The 16,834-nt window shown below is 43.4% G+C and overlaps 1 protein-coding gene and 1 long non-coding RNA gene across 8 annotated transcripts in view; one reads left to right on the plus strand and one right to left on the minus strand.

Moving 5' to 3' along the window:
• SUSD4 (sushi domain containing 4) overlaps window positions 1–16,834 on the plus strand; it is a 109,442-nt gene that overhangs the window by 61,062 nt on the left and 31,546 nt on the right. For all 7 annotated transcript variants that reach the window (XM_032466629.1, XM_032466630.1, XM_032466631.1 and 4 more), the window contains one exon: window positions 14,324–14,497. In XM_032466629.1, coding sequence (XP_032322520.1) covers window positions 14,324–14,497 — 174 coding nt within the window. The remainder of the gene's footprint in view (window positions 1–14,323; window positions 14,498–16,834) is intronic.
• Window positions 165–8,639, minus strand: LOC116659277. The gene is made up of 3 exons (XR_004314546.1): window positions 8,605–8,639; window positions 8,509–8,571; window positions 165–177 (listed from the first exon to the last, which is right to left on the minus strand). It is a non-coding gene; the product is annotated as an uncharacterized LOC116659277 (long non-coding RNA).

Genomic DNA, 16,834 nt, shown 5'->3' on the forward strand with positions numbered 1-16,834 from the left:
AGGAAAGAAAAAACTGTGGCAAGGAATGATAGATTGACAAGGTAGACATTTATTTCCAGCAGTTATCCCTGAATTTATTGGTTGTGATGAGATATTCATTTACTTCTAGCAATTATCCCTAAGTCTGTTGGTTGAAACAACTTTATATAAATATAAATATATATATATATATATATACTTTTTTTGCTTGTCTATTTTTATGGAGTACTTTTAGAGTTTAAAAGAATACACTAAGTTTAACTAATTGGAATGCCAAATTATTGATTATGTATCTCTGATGATCAGCAAAGCTGAAGTAGGAATAGGCATGAATCAAGAATTAATTCTAACCTTAAATATCCACGAGGCACAGAACTTACATGTCATCAAGTTCATTACAAGTGAGTTTCACTTTCTCTTAACATCATTATTGATTTTATTTGGGGAGGAGCTGTTACAATAATGCTTTGTAAACTGTTATTCTGATTTAGTGTATATCTTCTTTATGAAACTTTCAAATAATTTAATTTGATAAACATTTTTCAACCATCTATTACGCCCCTCCTTATGGAAAGTATAAAGGATGGGTAAGATGCTGTTTTACTCTTAAAGTACTTGCTATCTTTGCTTTTGTTCTCAAGGTATTTTTTTTTTCAAAAGCAAAAATTAATATAAAGAGTTAAGGTTTTTAAAAGTAAATTAATTTTTTCCTCTTACATGCAGTCCATGCAAGCTGTGATTTCCATAACATTCTGTTAATTAAAAGTTTATTTAGTTTGTGTGTAAAGACTTCCCTGCTAAAACCTATGGTCTAATATACCCAGTGCTTAAGACCCAGACAAGCTCAAAAACATAAGAGAACAAAGAAAACCAATAAGCTTCTTGAATATTGCCCAGAGATGAAGGCCCTCTGTTACTTTGTCATCCTGGGGAAAAAAAAAAGTTTATCCCTTTTTAGATGAGCTTCTTTGCAACTTTGTACACTACTCTATAATACACAGCCATTCCAAGAAAGGGAGTGAAAAATCACGTTAGAGTAGAGGCTTCTATTTTACAGGTCTGTGTGCATAATTCTCAACACTTAACCCCAAGTGTGCGGGGTGTTGCTGTGTACATGGGGAGGGCAGTGGAGAGCCAGCTCTTCTATTAAGCAACCTAGAATAAGACCAGGTGCTTCCAAATGACGGTCCTCATTTCCAGTCACAACGTTGCGCTCTAATCACCGTTTTAGAAAGTTTGGAAGAGCAGTTGTTGCCTTTCTAAGTATAATAGCGTAATCATTTTTAATATTAATAGTGATTTTGTTGGTCTTTGAAAGACCTGTATAAAGAGATTACTTTTGTTTGCCCTCATGGTAGAGAAAATCATCATTGTTAATGTCCTAAGTCTTCTGTATGTGACTTACAGGGGCAAGGAGCACCTACAAGTCTATTCCATGGATGTCATGTAGCAGGCAAGAAGCTAACTTTTTTTTTCCCTATTCTGTAAATGGCCTTTACTCCCTGATTAGGATTTATACTAGTAAGGGCTGCTGAATTCATTTGTTTCCCTTGTCAGGTAATTCTTGGAGGGCTAATGGATTTTTTGTGTGGCAGTAATAGTAGTAACAATAATAAATGATCATATTTTTATAGGTCATTAGAGTTTAAAAGTGCATTCAGATTCACTGTCTCATTTAACACGAGCAACCGCCCTACCAGACAAATCTTCTTGTCCTCATTTCCTGATTTGGAAACAGGCTCAGAGAAGTTCACTTGTTTTGTCAAAGTCACACAGCTGATGAATAAGTAGCAGATCTGTGGCTAGTTCTAAGCCAGCATTGTTTCCTCTACAAGGTTATGTCTAACTTTCTTCTTGGCATCACAAAAGCCCTACTGTAATCAGTTTCATAATAACACATTGTTATAGCAAATGGCATCATCACCATTGAGAGTTGAAAGCCCTCTTTCTAATTTAGTTTTTGTTGGCTCAATAGAGAAACTGAGTCTCAGAGAAGTTGGACCTTCCCAGACTTAAATGGCAATTTGGGGACACATCTGTTCTAGCCCAGGTCTTGTCACTGTTCTCTGGACTCCTTCCAATCTTCCCCGCTGTCAGCCAGTTCTGCTTGAGATGCAGTTTTAAAAAAAATTAGTTCACATGCATTAAAATGCTTTATAGCAGTAAAGCGCTTTATAGAAGCAAGGTGGTATTAAGGCAAATATTTTCTTGTGCATTCACACAGATTCCCTTCCTTTTATTCTCCACGTCCCCTGGGCACAGGTACCAGCCACCACCGAGCACCGCTGGTTAGAGAATGAACTGGTTGAGCAGGAAATCTCCCTCCCTAGTTGGCTGGTCAGTTCCTTCTGACCTGGAATGGAGCAGGAGGCCCAAGTAGGAGACAAAAGGACTGTTTAAAGCACACAGTAATGTACCCCCAAAGCACTGCCCCTGAAAGGAGAGCCCCCTCCTTGGGGTGGCTTTCCTCACTCTGAGAAGGACCGGGGGAAGGACCAGCGTAACCCTTGCAGGATGGTCTGGTTCAACCTGCAGCCCCAGAGGTCAAGGTGGAACCCATGAGCTTTGCCTGACCACCCACAGAGCAACCTCATGCGGCCTCTCAGTGCTTCTGTGCGGAAGGTCCCTCCATCTAAGACAGAGATGTGGGTACAGATGACAACTAGCCACGGGGCATGTGATGACCAGCTCCCTACACTAGATGCTTACCATGTATTACCTGCAAGTCTAAGTAGGCAGTTCTCATGCGGGAGGTGGGCAAGAGAGGCCCCAGCACACGGGCAGCTCTTCCCTGTGGCTGCTTCCAGGCCTGTCTTCTTTCTGCACTTGGCGGTGGGGTTGGTGGAGCCCACCTGCCTCTGTCTTCACCTGAGGCCCCCTTTGGACAGGCGACCTGGTTCAGATTTGCATCCCTCAGGTGGGCCTTTGCCAGCAAACACTCACACTGAGCTCCTCCAGGGGCTGATTTTTTTCTGGCCTCCTTTTTACTTCCTTTCCTAACATTTGAGTTCCAAATGCAGGGACTCCAGCCATTTAAAATCACATACACAAGGAAAGTTTGTGGCATCCTTTCCTTCCATACTTCTCATTGACTTGGTACGTGTTTTATCATGGCTTTGCCCACAATTAAGAATGGCGTCCGAGCAGCTGGGAATGAGTTTTCCAGAGAGCATTGTGAATTGAGTTGCATGTCCCAAGTTCTGCACTCGGGTTGCTGATAGAGATGGGTGGGGATTTGGAGAGGCAGCAGTTGAAGGAGAAAGATCCCTAGACATCAATCCAGAACCTGCCCCACACCCATCACTATCAGCAGAGTCTCCCTTGGTGTTGGGAACCCTGCCTGTCCCCCAACAACATACCTGGTCCTGGTCTGCACATTGCCTCTGTTTTCCCTTCTCAGCAAGGCTGTAGTGTTTTAAGGAGACATCCATTATATATATGGTACCTATGCTTTATATGTATTAGCTTTTAAAAAATATTTAAAGTAATTTTTAATGGAAGTATAGTTGGTTTACAATGTTGTATTCGTTTCCAGTGTGCAGCATAGTGATTCAGTTATACATATATATTCTTTTTCAGATTCTTTTGCATTATAAGTAATTACAAGTTATTGAATATAGTCCCCTGTGCTATATAGTAGGATCTTGTTTATCTATTCTGTATAAAGTAGTTTGTATCTGCTAATTCCAGAGTCCCAATTTATCCCTCCCCTCTTCCTTCTTTGGTAATGATATGTTTGTTTTCTATTCTGTGTCTGTGAGTCTCTTTTTGTAAATAAGTTCATTTGTGTCATTTTTTTTTAGATTCCACGTATAAGCAATATCATATATTTGTCTTTCTCTGTCTGACTTACTTCACTTAGTATGATAATCTCTAGGTCCACCCATGTTGCTGCAAATGGCATTATTTTATTCCTTTTCATGGCTGAGTAGTAGTCCATTGTATATACCACACCTTCCTTATCCATTCATCTGTTGATGAACATTTAGGTTGCTTCCATGTCTTAGCTATTGTAAATAATGCTGCTATGAACATTGGGGTGCATGTATCTTTTCAAATTAGAGTTTTCTCTGGATTAATGCCCAGGAGTAGGATTGCTGGATCATATATGGTAACTCTATTTTTAGTTACTTAAGGAACCTCCATACTGTTTTCCATAGTGGCTGTACCAAATTACATTCCCACCAACAGTGTAGGAGGGCTCCGTCTTCTCCACACCCTCTCCAGCAATTATCATTTGTGGACTTTTTAATGATGGCCATTCTGACCAGTGTGGGGTGACACCTCATTGAAGTTTTGATTTGCATTTCTCTGATAAATAGTGACATTGAGCTTCTTTTCCTGTGCCTATTGGCCATCTGTGTGTCTTCACTGGAGAAATGTCTGTTTAGATCCTCTGCCCATTTTTGGATTGGGTTGTTTGTTATTTGTTATTGAATTGTATGAGCTGTTTGTATATTCTGGAAGTTAAGCCCTTGTGAGTCACATCATTTGCAAATATTTTCTCCCAGTCTGTTGGTTGTCTTTTTGTTTTGTCAGTGGTCTCCTTTGCTGTGCAAAAGCTTGTAAGTTTAATTAGGTCCCATTTGTGTATTTTTGCTTTTATTTCTATTGCCTGGGTAGACTGCCCTAGGAGAACATTGCTACAATGTACGTCAGAGATTGTTTTGCCTGTGTTCTTTTCTAGGAGGCTTATGGTGTCCTGTCTTATGTTAGCTTCTTCACCACAGCAACCTTGAAAAGTAGGCTCTACTACCTTACTTTACAGACAGGAAAGTGGAGGCTCAGAGAGGCTGAATTTCCCACAGGCCACAGGTAGCACTGTGTCCCAGAGGCAGAGTTGGGATCCAGATCCAGGTGTGTGCTTTCCAGGATGCTCATGTCACCTGACCAAAGCTCATTTTTCCCTGGGGGAGGGGGGAGCAAGTGACACATACCACAGTGGGCCCAGACCCGCACCCCATGGGGGAGGCATCTTGCTTAAGCAGGTGAGCCCTGGTTCCCAACATGTGAACCCAGGACCCCCTGCATCAAGCACCTGTTAAAAATGCATATTCACAACTCCTGCATTAGAATGTTAGGAGGGAGGTCACGGACTCTGCATATTTTTAAAAAACTCCCAACTGATTCTTACACACAAAAGAGTTTGAGACCCACTCATGCAGAGATGTGGTCTGATACTGCTTTACATTGGGGAAGGGGATACAGTTTTCTCTAGTGTGAAACAGAGGTCTTGGGAGATCATTAATTTTTTTAAGGTGATACTGGGGATTGAACCCAGGACCTCAAGCATGCTAATCACATGCTCTACCACTGTGCTATTCTCCTAACCCCCATTAATTCTTAGAATCATAGAATGTGAGTACTGTCATTTTACAAACAAAGAAGCTAAAACCTGTAGAATTTAAGTGACCTACACAAGTCACATGGCAAATAAAGCAGGCTTAGGACTCACCTCCCAACTCCTAGTTCAGTGCACTTTCTACCATGCTGGTGGTGGGCAACCCAGACTGCATGTCAGAATCACCTGGGGAACTTTTAGAAATAACAGTGCCTGGAACTTTCTCTAAGAGATTCTATTTTAGTTGTTCTGGGCAGTGGGAGCTTAAACGTGGTATTGCTAAAAGCTCCCAGGGGATTTCAGTTGCCCCGCCCCCTGCACTTTTTGTCTCAGTCTCCCTCATTGTCTCGTTGTGGCTAAAGGTCACCTAGAGCACAGGAGAGCTTTCCCTGTCCCTGCCCTAACTTCCTCTGCCTCCAGGTTGAACCCCTTCTCTGCCCTAGTTCCTTGCAGAGTGCAACAGGGGAAAAAAATTATTCTTTTGGCAAGCATTATTTTTAAGTACTTGCTAAAATATTTTGACTCCCATAAACACCACCAGGATTGCTGAAAGAGATGAGTAATTTGATGTTAAAAGATGGTTCTTAGGGTTTCCTGGAGGAAAAGTGCAATGTGCGTTTAAGTATTATTATTGTATTATAAATTTTTAATTGAAAAATTCAACTTGACTCATGAGCTAAAGCTGGCGGTAAAGATGGCAGGTGACTCCTTCATTCAGTGAGACTGTGGGGTGCAGGCGTGTTTCAAAGGCAGTCTAGTTGTGCTTCATTTTTACGGTTACTCTTATGTTAAGGTGAGTTGTCTCCCAGCTCCAGAAACCTCACCAAACAGATGGATCGTTTAAACATGTTTTATTTAGGATCCTTTCTTTCTCATGTGCATTTTCTGTCATCTAAAATTTCTTTCTTGTTGCCTTAGACATGGGTTATCAGAAACAGCAGACTGTGCCCACAAGGGCAAGTATTTGCATGTTTTCCCCTACGATACCCTCTTCTTATTTTCCATCTTGTAAGCCGGGAAGGAGCAGGGGCTCCCTTTCCCTGTCTCCAGGACCACTGTCATTTCTTATTTATGCTTCTTGTAACAGAAGTCACTGCTTCTCTACTCTCCCTCCCTTGTGGCTTCAGCGTGAGTTTGGGTTTTTGTTCTGAAAAAGATTTCTTTAACTTAAATGTGGTCAGGACTTGAAAGGGGAAAAAAAGATCCAGAGGAAATAAGGTTGGGTCAAACGGGGGCAGATGCAGCACAGATAAATGACAGAGATGATCAGTTATCATTGTTACAAGATGACAGCTGGACAGCCCCAGACAAGGTTCACAAGCCTGTGCAGCTGAGCCCTCTGTAAGTGCAGAGGGAAAATCCAAATTGTAGCAGCCTTTACTGGCTGTCCCCCGTCATCTCCTGTGTCAGGTGAATGCTGAGGTTCCCCCTTCCAGTACCAGGGCCTTGGAGGTAGGGAGTTACTTTAAGTCACAGAATTATTAGGCGAATGCAGACATCTGCACTCATACAGATCCTTGTCAGATCGTGTATAAAGGTCACAAAATGATTGTTAGCAACCTTGAACACCAAGCTGATCGTGGAGATTCCCCAGAAAGCAGTTTTTCACAAGCTGGCAACTGAAACTACCCAGAATTAGGTTGGCTGCTTATGAAAAATGCAGGGCTACCCCCACGGGTGTCCTTCCAAACTCACGGCAGGTGAAATTAATTTTCTCTGATGCCGGTCTTGAGCAGTTTGGAGTTGACCGTGGCTCCCCAGCCTGTGTCTTGAGAGTCCTGTTATAATGCAGATCTCCTCAAGACCCCACACTGGGCCTGCAGAGCCAGAGGCCTCGGGTACAGAACTGCCTCCCAGCTACTCAGCTCAGATAAGATTCTGTTCTTGACTGCATTTGTCTGACAGCTGCTAAGGGATGGGCTGGGGCTTGTTAAATCTGAGCCAGCTTCTGCATTTGGACCACTGTCTTTAACCTAGTCAGTCACCTTGCATATCCATCAAGCAGTGGTTCTCAACTTCATGGGAACTGCCTGAAGGGCATGTTAAGATGCTCGTTTCAAGGCCTACTTTTAGAGATTTCTATGCACTGGGAATCTGAATTAAGCAGGCACCTCCAGGAGACTCTCATGCTGGCAGGCCTCAGAGCACGCTTTGTGATACTTGCCATAGGCATTCCACAAGTCGAATAGCAAGATGTACGGTAGAACCTCTGTAAGTCATCAGCCCATGAGAATGGCATTTGAACCGCCTTCTTTTATTTTTCCTGTGAGCTCAACTCTGGCAACCACTTCCTTGTTGAAATTGAAAGCTACTTTCCAGATGGTGGAAAAAATACCTTAAAGTTTTTTTTTTTTTAATAAAATAGTTAAAACTGTTTATTAAGAGAAAAACAAAAAATCAGGTCGATTTGTCTTCTAGGGCCAAACTCTTTGAACTGAACCCAGTTTCTCCAGCAACTTCTGCATCTACATAAGAGGTCAAATTGCCTTCCAAAAGGTTTCTGAAAAATAATTAAGGTTTTATGTTTTTGGAAATTTACATGCCACCCCAAGCTATTTAGTCATTCATTCCCCCAAATTCTGCTAAGCTCTCTCTACTTGTCAGGCCCAGAAACTCCCAGTTTAGTTGGGAAAGATCACTACTCTTCCAGTGAGTTTTCTTACTCTTCTTTCTGGATTAACTTTGTTGTTGTCTTAACCTTTTAAAATTCCTAAAATACAACATATATATAGAAACATAACACAAAGCCATTCAGCCCAATGAATTATCACAAAGCAAATACCCATGACACCACTATCCAGAAAAAAAAACCTGGTGGGTATAGAAAGCTTGGACAATATTATTAACAAATTTGACCTAACCAACTGCAAGGTATACATTCTTGCTTTTCAGATATTTCTCTCTTTCTAGTATGTGTATTTATGAGTAGAGGGAAATATAGAGCCATGGTTTTATTTGTGAGCACACATTTTAATATGTAGTATTTTCATTGTTATTCACTTCAAAGTATTTTCTATTTTTATTGTTATTTCTTTTTGGACCCATGGATTATTTAGAAAGATATATTTAATTTCCAAACATATGGGGGTTTACTTAGTTTCCTGACAGTAGGCCCTCTGTATCCACAAGTTCCACCAGGATTCCACTGAGGATTCAACCAACCTCAGATCGAAAATACTCACACACACAAAAATATCCTAAAAGTTTCAAAAAGCAAAAGTTGAATTTGCTGCTCACTGACAACTATTTACCTAGCATTTACATTATTATTTGCAACTATTTACATATCATTTACATTGTATTGGGTATTATAAATAATCTAGAGATGATTTGAAGTCTACAGGAGGACATATGTAGGTTATATGCAAATACTTTGCCGTTTTGTATAAGGGACTTGAGCATCTGCTGATTTTGGACCATAGGGTAGGGGGAGGTCTTACTTAGAACCAGTACCCTGTGGATACGGAGGGATGAACTGTACTCATTTTTTTATTTTAATTTCACTGTGGCCAGAAAACATGCTCTATAATTTCAGCCTTTAGAAATGTGTTGACTTTTTTATGGCCCAAGTATGGTCACTTTTTATGAATGTCCTGTGTATACTTACAAGAAATGTATGACAGTCTTAGTCCTTCCGAGTGGACAGCTAAGAACCCATGAAGAATTACTACCCAAGTATTAAATATAAAACTAAATACTTTAAATAACAAAACACAGATACTAATGGCCTTTGTCAACTGCAAATAAATAAAATATACCAACCTATAAGTCAAAGAAAAACACTAAGTACAAGAAACGTGCTTACTTATAATAACTTTACTCTGTCCAACTTTCTTCTGTGTGACTTTTTCTCAGTGGTTTAAGCATGGCCTAATGGTAATTCCACATGAACATTCAGCCAAGAGCCACAAGGTCTTGAGTATCCTGTTCTGATGCTTCTTCGGGTTTTGTAAGAGTCAGTATCTCACAAAGAAGAAAGAAACAGCCTGAGCTAGCTCTGCTCCCAAAGCAAAACTACCCACATGGTGGTTCCTCTTTTTTGATGAAGCATCCCCTCTCACCAGCTGTCTCCTTTCTGAACAGCACTGACTCCTGCCTCTGTTTTTCTCTGCCATATGTTGCTTGTTAATGATGACATCATCAGCCTCAGTTGATTCCATTCAGCATCTTCAGCCTGATCCTGAGTAAACTCTGGAAGTTAGGACAGTGTTCTCTGAGTAGTGCTGCGTGGAACAATAGTTCTGTAGAATAGTGGAGGCGTGGGAGGGCCCTGATACAGAACAGTGATGCTGGGGGATGTTAGTAGATAGTAAGTGAAAAAAGGATTCTATGGTACAAAGTTTGGGGAACTGCCAAACCCCCATCACCTCTGAAACCAAATGCAAGTTCAAGAGTCCCCAAGACTCTCACTTCTGATTCCAGCTACAAGTTTGGAAGTCCCCAAGGCCCTCCTCAGGTTCAATAATTCACTAGAAGGGCTAATGAGACTCCCGATTGTGGTTTATTACAGTGAAAGGATGCAAATTAAAATCAGCCAAGGGGAGAGGCTGGCAGGGTCCAGGAGTCACCAGGCATGAGCTTCCAGTTGTCCTCTCCCAGTGGAGCTATACACACAGTGCCTGTTCTCCCAGCAACAAGATGTGTCAATACACACGGAGTACTGACAACCAGAGGAGCTCACCCAAGCTTGCAGGCCAGCGACTTTACTGGGGCTTGGTCATGTAGACATGGTTGGCCACTTGTGTGTCTCCAGTTATTCTAAAATTTGAGCTAGTACTGCATGGACCAGATTTCCCCAGCCCAAATCACACTGTTAGCAGACTATCTGGCATGGCTTAAAAGCTCCAGATGAACAAAGACACTGATCTCAGGTAGGACGTTCCAAGGGTTTAGAGGCTACTTCCCAGGAGCTGAGGGCAAAGGCCGAAACTCCCCTTGGGCAAGGCTCATCTTTTACTGCACGTACCCACATGACACAGAGCAGGTCACTGCCCATGCTAGGAAAGCTCCAGGAGGCGCCCATCACACCAAAATAAAACCAAATCCCCTGCCCTCATCCACAAGGCCCCACGTGATCTGGCCTCTCCATGTCCCTCCCCCTCACTATATTCCAGGCACGCTGATCTTCTTTTGTGTGTTTAAGGACATGAGACTCTTTCCCGGCCTTTGCAGTAGCTGTTCCTTCTGCCTGAAATACTCTTCTCCCCGATCCACACATGATTGGATTCTTCTTGCCATTAGATCTCAGCTTAGTAAGTGTCATTTCCTCAGAGGCGCCTTTCCTGTCTGCCCAAATTAAAGGAGTCCCTGAGCCAGTCCCCATTATATTACCTTGTTATATGCTCATCAGAGCCGTGATCCTTGCGTGTTATCTTCTAGCTCACTTACCTGATAAGTTGCCTTTAGCAGGCTCCTTCCGTGGGAATGCCAGAAGAGTAGGATTCCTGACTTCTCTATTCCTGGCACCTAGGATGTCCTGGGCCTGGAGGAAGTGCTGGGTGACTCAGTGAATGAATGGACCAACCGATGAATAAATAATCAGCTTTACAAATGCTGCCTTAAACAAGATCCAGTAGAATTCTTTACAGCAAGACTTTCAGAGCCTTTAATATGCTAATACAAATTGTGACTCTCTGAGTACATATCCTATCCATGCTCCTAGGAACCCTTCACTGGGCACTGAGGTTGAAACTTGGCATTTTTAAGGAATCAGATTTGTCTTCACGTATCAACTAACATTTTAAAGGAAGTAAATCTAACGTATTCTAAGGAATACATCCTTTAAAACTCCTTTTATTCTTTCCTGCCCCATCCTTTAGGACGCTGCGCTCCGCTAACTGATCTGATCTGTTCATTCGTAGGTAGGCATCAATGTGTGGTACCGCCTTAGGGCCTTTAATCCACTCATTTATTTACTATATGAAATCCTTATTGTTACTAGAAGCAGGATACAGTGATAACAATAGCGGTAGGCTGGTGAAAGTTGATTCCTGGAATGGAAGCTTTTGATATCTCTCAAGTTAAATCTCCAAAGTGCCCATTTATGCCCTGTATACAGAAGTTTTGACTGTTGACCTGATTCGACGTGACAGAATCAGTTACTGATAGACCTTTCTTCACAGTCCTTGGTAACAGTATTTTGGAAGTGGCTTTTAAAAATTCTTTCTGTTGGCTGGATGCAATTGTGCTATAGAAAATCATGTTATTTCTATTTGAAACTTTAGAATTGATGAGGATCACATGACTATTTGCAGATACTGAAGATCCTGGTTTATTTCTTCCCATAGAGGGAAGGTCCAGAGTTGTTCACTGCTACCGATAACTGGTCGGGGCAGGTGCTTATTCCAGATGCCTTCTTTCTATGTCACCCTCCTGTCATGGGGGGGATTAGGTGCCAGACATGGTGGATTAAAAAAATTAGAATGGCCCTGTCTGGTATTTTCTCCTGTCAAGGTTTAGTTTAGGCTCTTAGAGCTGGTGTGTTTGAGTTTTGTCCTTATGGCTAGGGCATGGTCCCTCCTGACCTCCCTACCTTGAACTCCAACTTCAGACTCCCCAGGTGACATAGGGAATGGGGATCCTCTCACATAGTAAATTGGTCCTGCATCACTGCCTGTGCTGGCTCTTCTTTGAGCAGAACACTTCATTACTGGGATTTGGGAGGCTGTGAATTTCCTTTGAACTTGTGTCTTGGGCTCTGTACCAGCCCCAACTCCTGCTTATGGAAACATGAAGTTCTAATTAGAAGTTCAAAGCATTCTACACTGTAGACCCCTATGCAGAGAAACCACCCGTGGACACAAGGCTTGGGTGCTTCTGCTCCTGGTCAGACCATGTCCATCTGTAACCATGTCCAAATGGATATTTCCATCCATTGAGTTTACTGCCACTAGCTGGCCACCCCCACAGTATCCTGGTTAATTCTTGAACAAGTTTTAAGTCAATCATGAAAATAGCTGTTAAGTCATATAAATCACCGCCACAGGATCTACTTATAGCCCAGATTTTACAGATGGGAGCCTTGATAAATGTGTTTTTATTTGCTGTGAATAATTTCGGCATAGGGATAATGAAAAAAAATGAAATTCACATTTTTCCATTAAGAAGAAGGCAGCAGTGGTGGACAAAGAGCTGTCAATTATCTGTGACTCCAGTCGCGATTATTCTGGGATTGATTTGGGAGTTTTTCAGCTATTCTTGTAGGAATACTATGGGTTAAACACGAACAGCTAGAAAACCTCTTTCCAGAGCCTGAAACTCCAAAGTGAGAGGTAAAATTGAAACCAGAACCCAGTTCTCCAGCCACAACTCTGCTGAAATCGAGGGAAGGGCTGACGATGGGCTTCCCCGGGGGAAGGCTTAGCTGCTAGAGCTGCCCGCAAGCCCGTTAATCAGCCTCTCTGGGTCTGTGGGCTGCCAGTGCTCTCGGGCAAAGGCCCCCATGGCTCTGCTCAGCACCTCTTCTTTGCCAGGTGTGTACAAAGGTCTGGAGGCACGGAGTGAATGTCAGAGGAAGTGGCGACACCGTCCCTGTTTTCAGGCTAACTGTGGTGACGAGGGCTGAGCTAAAGGCAGAGCAGGGCTTGCCAGCGTTTGGCTCCAGGTGGACCCACAGGAGACAGTGAATGGCCACCAACCCTTCACTCCCAGCTGCCAGGGTCCTCCTCTGCCTGGGAGGTCAGAATTCTGTTTTCTGGAGTCTGTTGTCAGATTGCTCCCAGTAAACCCAGCCCCAGGCCCACATCAAAGCTCCTAGGATGCGCTCTTTTTAAAGACACCCAAATTCTCAGCCCCCAGAGCCACCCGCCAGCCAGCCAGCCACCTGCATGAGGGTTCCAGGGCTCAGCGCTGGATACTATTCCAGCCTCTTTGAGGCTTTGGGGAGTGGCTGAGAAACCCACTGAGAAATTTCTGGGGGAAGTTTCTATGATCATTAAAGTGCTGTTTTTAAATTTTGCCTTGTTTCAAAAAATTAAGAAGGAACAAACTGGGGATATAACCCATCTGTAAGTCAGGGCCTCCCTGACTCTAAAAGCAGAAATAAATAGCTCGTGCTTATAAGCACATATGCATGTAAAATCAGAGACTTTAGACAGGGATGTGTCCATGTGAGATGGAGAGAGACACAGGGTGACCAAGGTGACTTAAACCAGATGGGAAGTGTTTTGAGGGGGAGGGGACAGGGAAGCAAGATCCCAACTCGACAGCACAGAGTGGCCCATATGGTAAACTGGACGTAGACGGAGTTAGATGCAGATAGTTACAATTGATTAATTTATTTTATCTTTTAATCATTTTATTGCACGGGTGCCTTGTTCCCCCAGCGCCCGCCTCCTGACTCCCGCATTGCCCCTTCCCCTCCCCTCCCCCTGCATTCTGCTCTTACTCCATTTTTAGGGGGAAGCAGAGCTGCTTCCTCTGGGCCTTTATGATATGGGCAATCGTATGTGCTGCTTTATTTATTCTTTTAAAAAACAGATAAGATGGATGGGAAATGCTAATAGTAGATGCAACCACAGCTCAGCCCCCTGCTGTTCTGCAAAGCACATTTTCTTATCAGGCCGAGGCCCTCGCCACACAGACAAGTGGCAGCCTGACTGGGCAAGACCAGCCAAGCAGGCTGCGTCATGCTGTGCACGGGCCACAGAGATGGCGAAGTGTGCAACCAGATGGGTAGTTTAGGTCAGTCCCCAACTTTTGACTTTCTTCACTTCTTTCCAAAATTGTCTGCAAGCTTAACTGTATGATGTGAAGTGTCTCAGGCAAGAAACAAATCTCCTTTTGTGCCCGGACTGCCCGCGCCCTTGGTCCCTCTTCCTGTTTCTCTGTAAGCAGGTTCTGCTGCTTGTCGTTGGGACCTGAGCCCAGTGATAAGTAAGGAACCATTTATCAGATTGCCATGTAGGTTGAGACCAGGTCTGAAAATAAGAGCTGTCTGGTGAAGCTGTGAACCGCAACTGTTTTCAATTTCCAAAATAATGTCTCCCCTTGACGCAATTGCAGATTGCCGGATCCCACAAATCGAAGATGCTGAGATTCATAACAAGACATACAGACACGGAGATAAGCTAATCATCATGTGTCATGAAGGCTTCAAGATCCGTTACCCCGACCTATACAACGTGGTTTCCTTATGTCGCGATGACGGAACATGGGACAATCTGCCCATCTGTCAAGGTATGGGGCGGAAGCCGTGGTTCTCAGCTTTTCTTCTTTCAGATTTGATTGCAGATTGTGTACTTATTTCTCTAGGACAATGGTAGCAGTGACAGAGGGAAACACAAAGCCACGCATGCCCGTGGTTCGGCTGGACCCCAGTCTTGTCACCAAAGCTCTGTTCTTGGATCACGTCATTGTCTGTGGCTCTCTCCAGCTCCGCACACCCTGCTTTAAAGTTTAAATGGGAAACACCTTATTCTTTCGCATGTGGGTTGTCTCCTTTACTCTAAGAAACCGAAAGTAGCTTCAGAATTAGGAGCCTTGTAACTGGGCTGTGAACACAATGATGAACTATTGTATATTTAATGGAAATAGCGGAGCATTTATACTGATTTCAGTAGTGGTGCGAATATATTTAAAGCCAATCTTACAGAAGCTATTTTCTCTTAATAATGTCATCCCTTTTTATAATGCATGAGGAGCAAAAAAATAATCAAATTCAAATTTTATCCAAACCATACGGTGAATATTTATCCTCCTGCATTTTTAAAATTTGCCTGGGCCGACACAGAGGGCCCTGTTTGTGAAAAATAAGCCCTCGAGTTCACATTAATTCTGATTTTATTTTTTGACATGTGACTTGGACCGAAGGACCAAGAAGCGCATGCATAATTCATAATTCTAGGGAGTGGGCGAGCAATCTTATTTGCGCCAAAAGCACTGGCATGTTAAAGTTGAGACGGATGTTAACTTTATGCTTGGAAATCACGACTGGCAGACTTTGATATTGCTTCGTGTGCCCCAGAGTTGGAAATAAATCATTTCCTTATGTGAGAGCTTAATAGTCACGGCCCCTTGAAGAAACAAAGGCTTTAGGATTAGGAAGGCAGAGGCAGCCCCTGGTCCTCACACCCCTGTGTTTCTCCCCGGAAACTTGCTGTGTTGTTTAGTGTGTGAAGTATTACATCTTTAAAGGAGATGTGTGATCTAGTTACACTTTCAGAGACTGTCCACAAAATCAGCAGCCGGCTTTTAGGTGGGGCTGTTCATTCAAATGGACTTTATTAACCACTGATTCGTTCCAGTCCCGTGGCGAGATCCGAGTAACGGCCAAGAAAATGACTTCAGACTCCAGCCACTTCTTTTTTTTTTTTAATTGAAGTATAGTTGGTTTACAGTGTTGTGTTGATTTCTGGTGTATGCAGCCACTTCCTGCTTTCATAGTTTCCACTTTCCTTTCTGTTCTTCCACCCTTTCAGTGTCCTTTTATGTCACTTAAATACAGGATGCTGCTTTAGGAGTTCTTCTTGCCCCCATGATTTTTTTTAAATGCCCTCTGGTAATGTGCATCCTGGGGTGTCATTGTGGGACGTTCGGGTGCGGGCTTTCCTCTGCCCTGTCTGGCCACTCCTGCCCCGCCCCTCCACCACCCCTTAGGAAAGCTCAGTCAAAACACAGCTTTGATGTTTTCTGCAACGCGGAAGAGCTGGCCGGCTGCTCCTAAGAGGTATGTTTCTTCCAACAGCAATACAACCCACAGCCCACCTTCTTGCCTTCTTGGAGCCCTGGGCCCTGACCCTCCTCCTCCCCGGCACCTTGCCACCTGCCCACACAGGCGCTGCGCAAGGTGCCTTACACAGCCTGACACCTCTCGAGCCCCCTGGGGGCGTACAATTGGCCTTAGAGTGACATCTCATCCTGTGGCTTTTCACCTGTAGATCCAGGGGCTGAAGTTCAAGGAGCCATCCCTCCATTATCTAGAAGTGCAGATAGAAATCACATCAAACTACTGAGTCGAAGCCAGTTTTCTTCTGTATTTTTAGGGCAGGCTGTCTCCAACCAAGAATGAGCATAGCATTCTTTCTCAGATTAGCTGCATGTGTTATAACCTCTTCCCTCTCCTTTTGGGGTTGCGGAGGGTTGGGTACTGTTCCAAGGCCATGTTTTCCATGGAAACTTTGTGTTTTAGAGAGCCGAGCCACATCCCAATGCTTCCTGCTCCCTGTGGGTTAGAATTAGTTTTTATTTAGGGAATGCAGTTTACCCACGTGGGTAGCTGAGAAACATACTCCTTCCCTGGAGGGAGCCTGGGCTCAGCCGTTTGTGCTGCCTCACTTGAACCGTGCTTAGGGGATTCTGACACAGTCACTTGTTCCTGTCAACTTGCTTGCCTTTCTTTTATCAATTATTGATCCTGTTTATTCCTGATTCCCAACTTACCCCATACAGTTCACTTTTGCCATGAGTACTGTCAGTTTTCAGTTCCGGAAAAAAAAAAAAAATCATTTAAGGCTGTCAGGACTGCCCGAAAGGGTGGCTAAGCGAGTTTGATCTGGTCCATCCGGAGCGTGGCCG

Source organism: Camelus ferus, chromosome 23 (genome assembly GCF_009834535.1).
Source record: "Camelus ferus isolate YT-003-E chromosome 23, BCGSAC_Cfer_1.0, whole genome shotgun sequence".
Lineage (NCBI taxonomy): Eukaryota > Metazoa > Chordata > Mammalia > Artiodactyla > Camelidae > Camelus > Camelus ferus.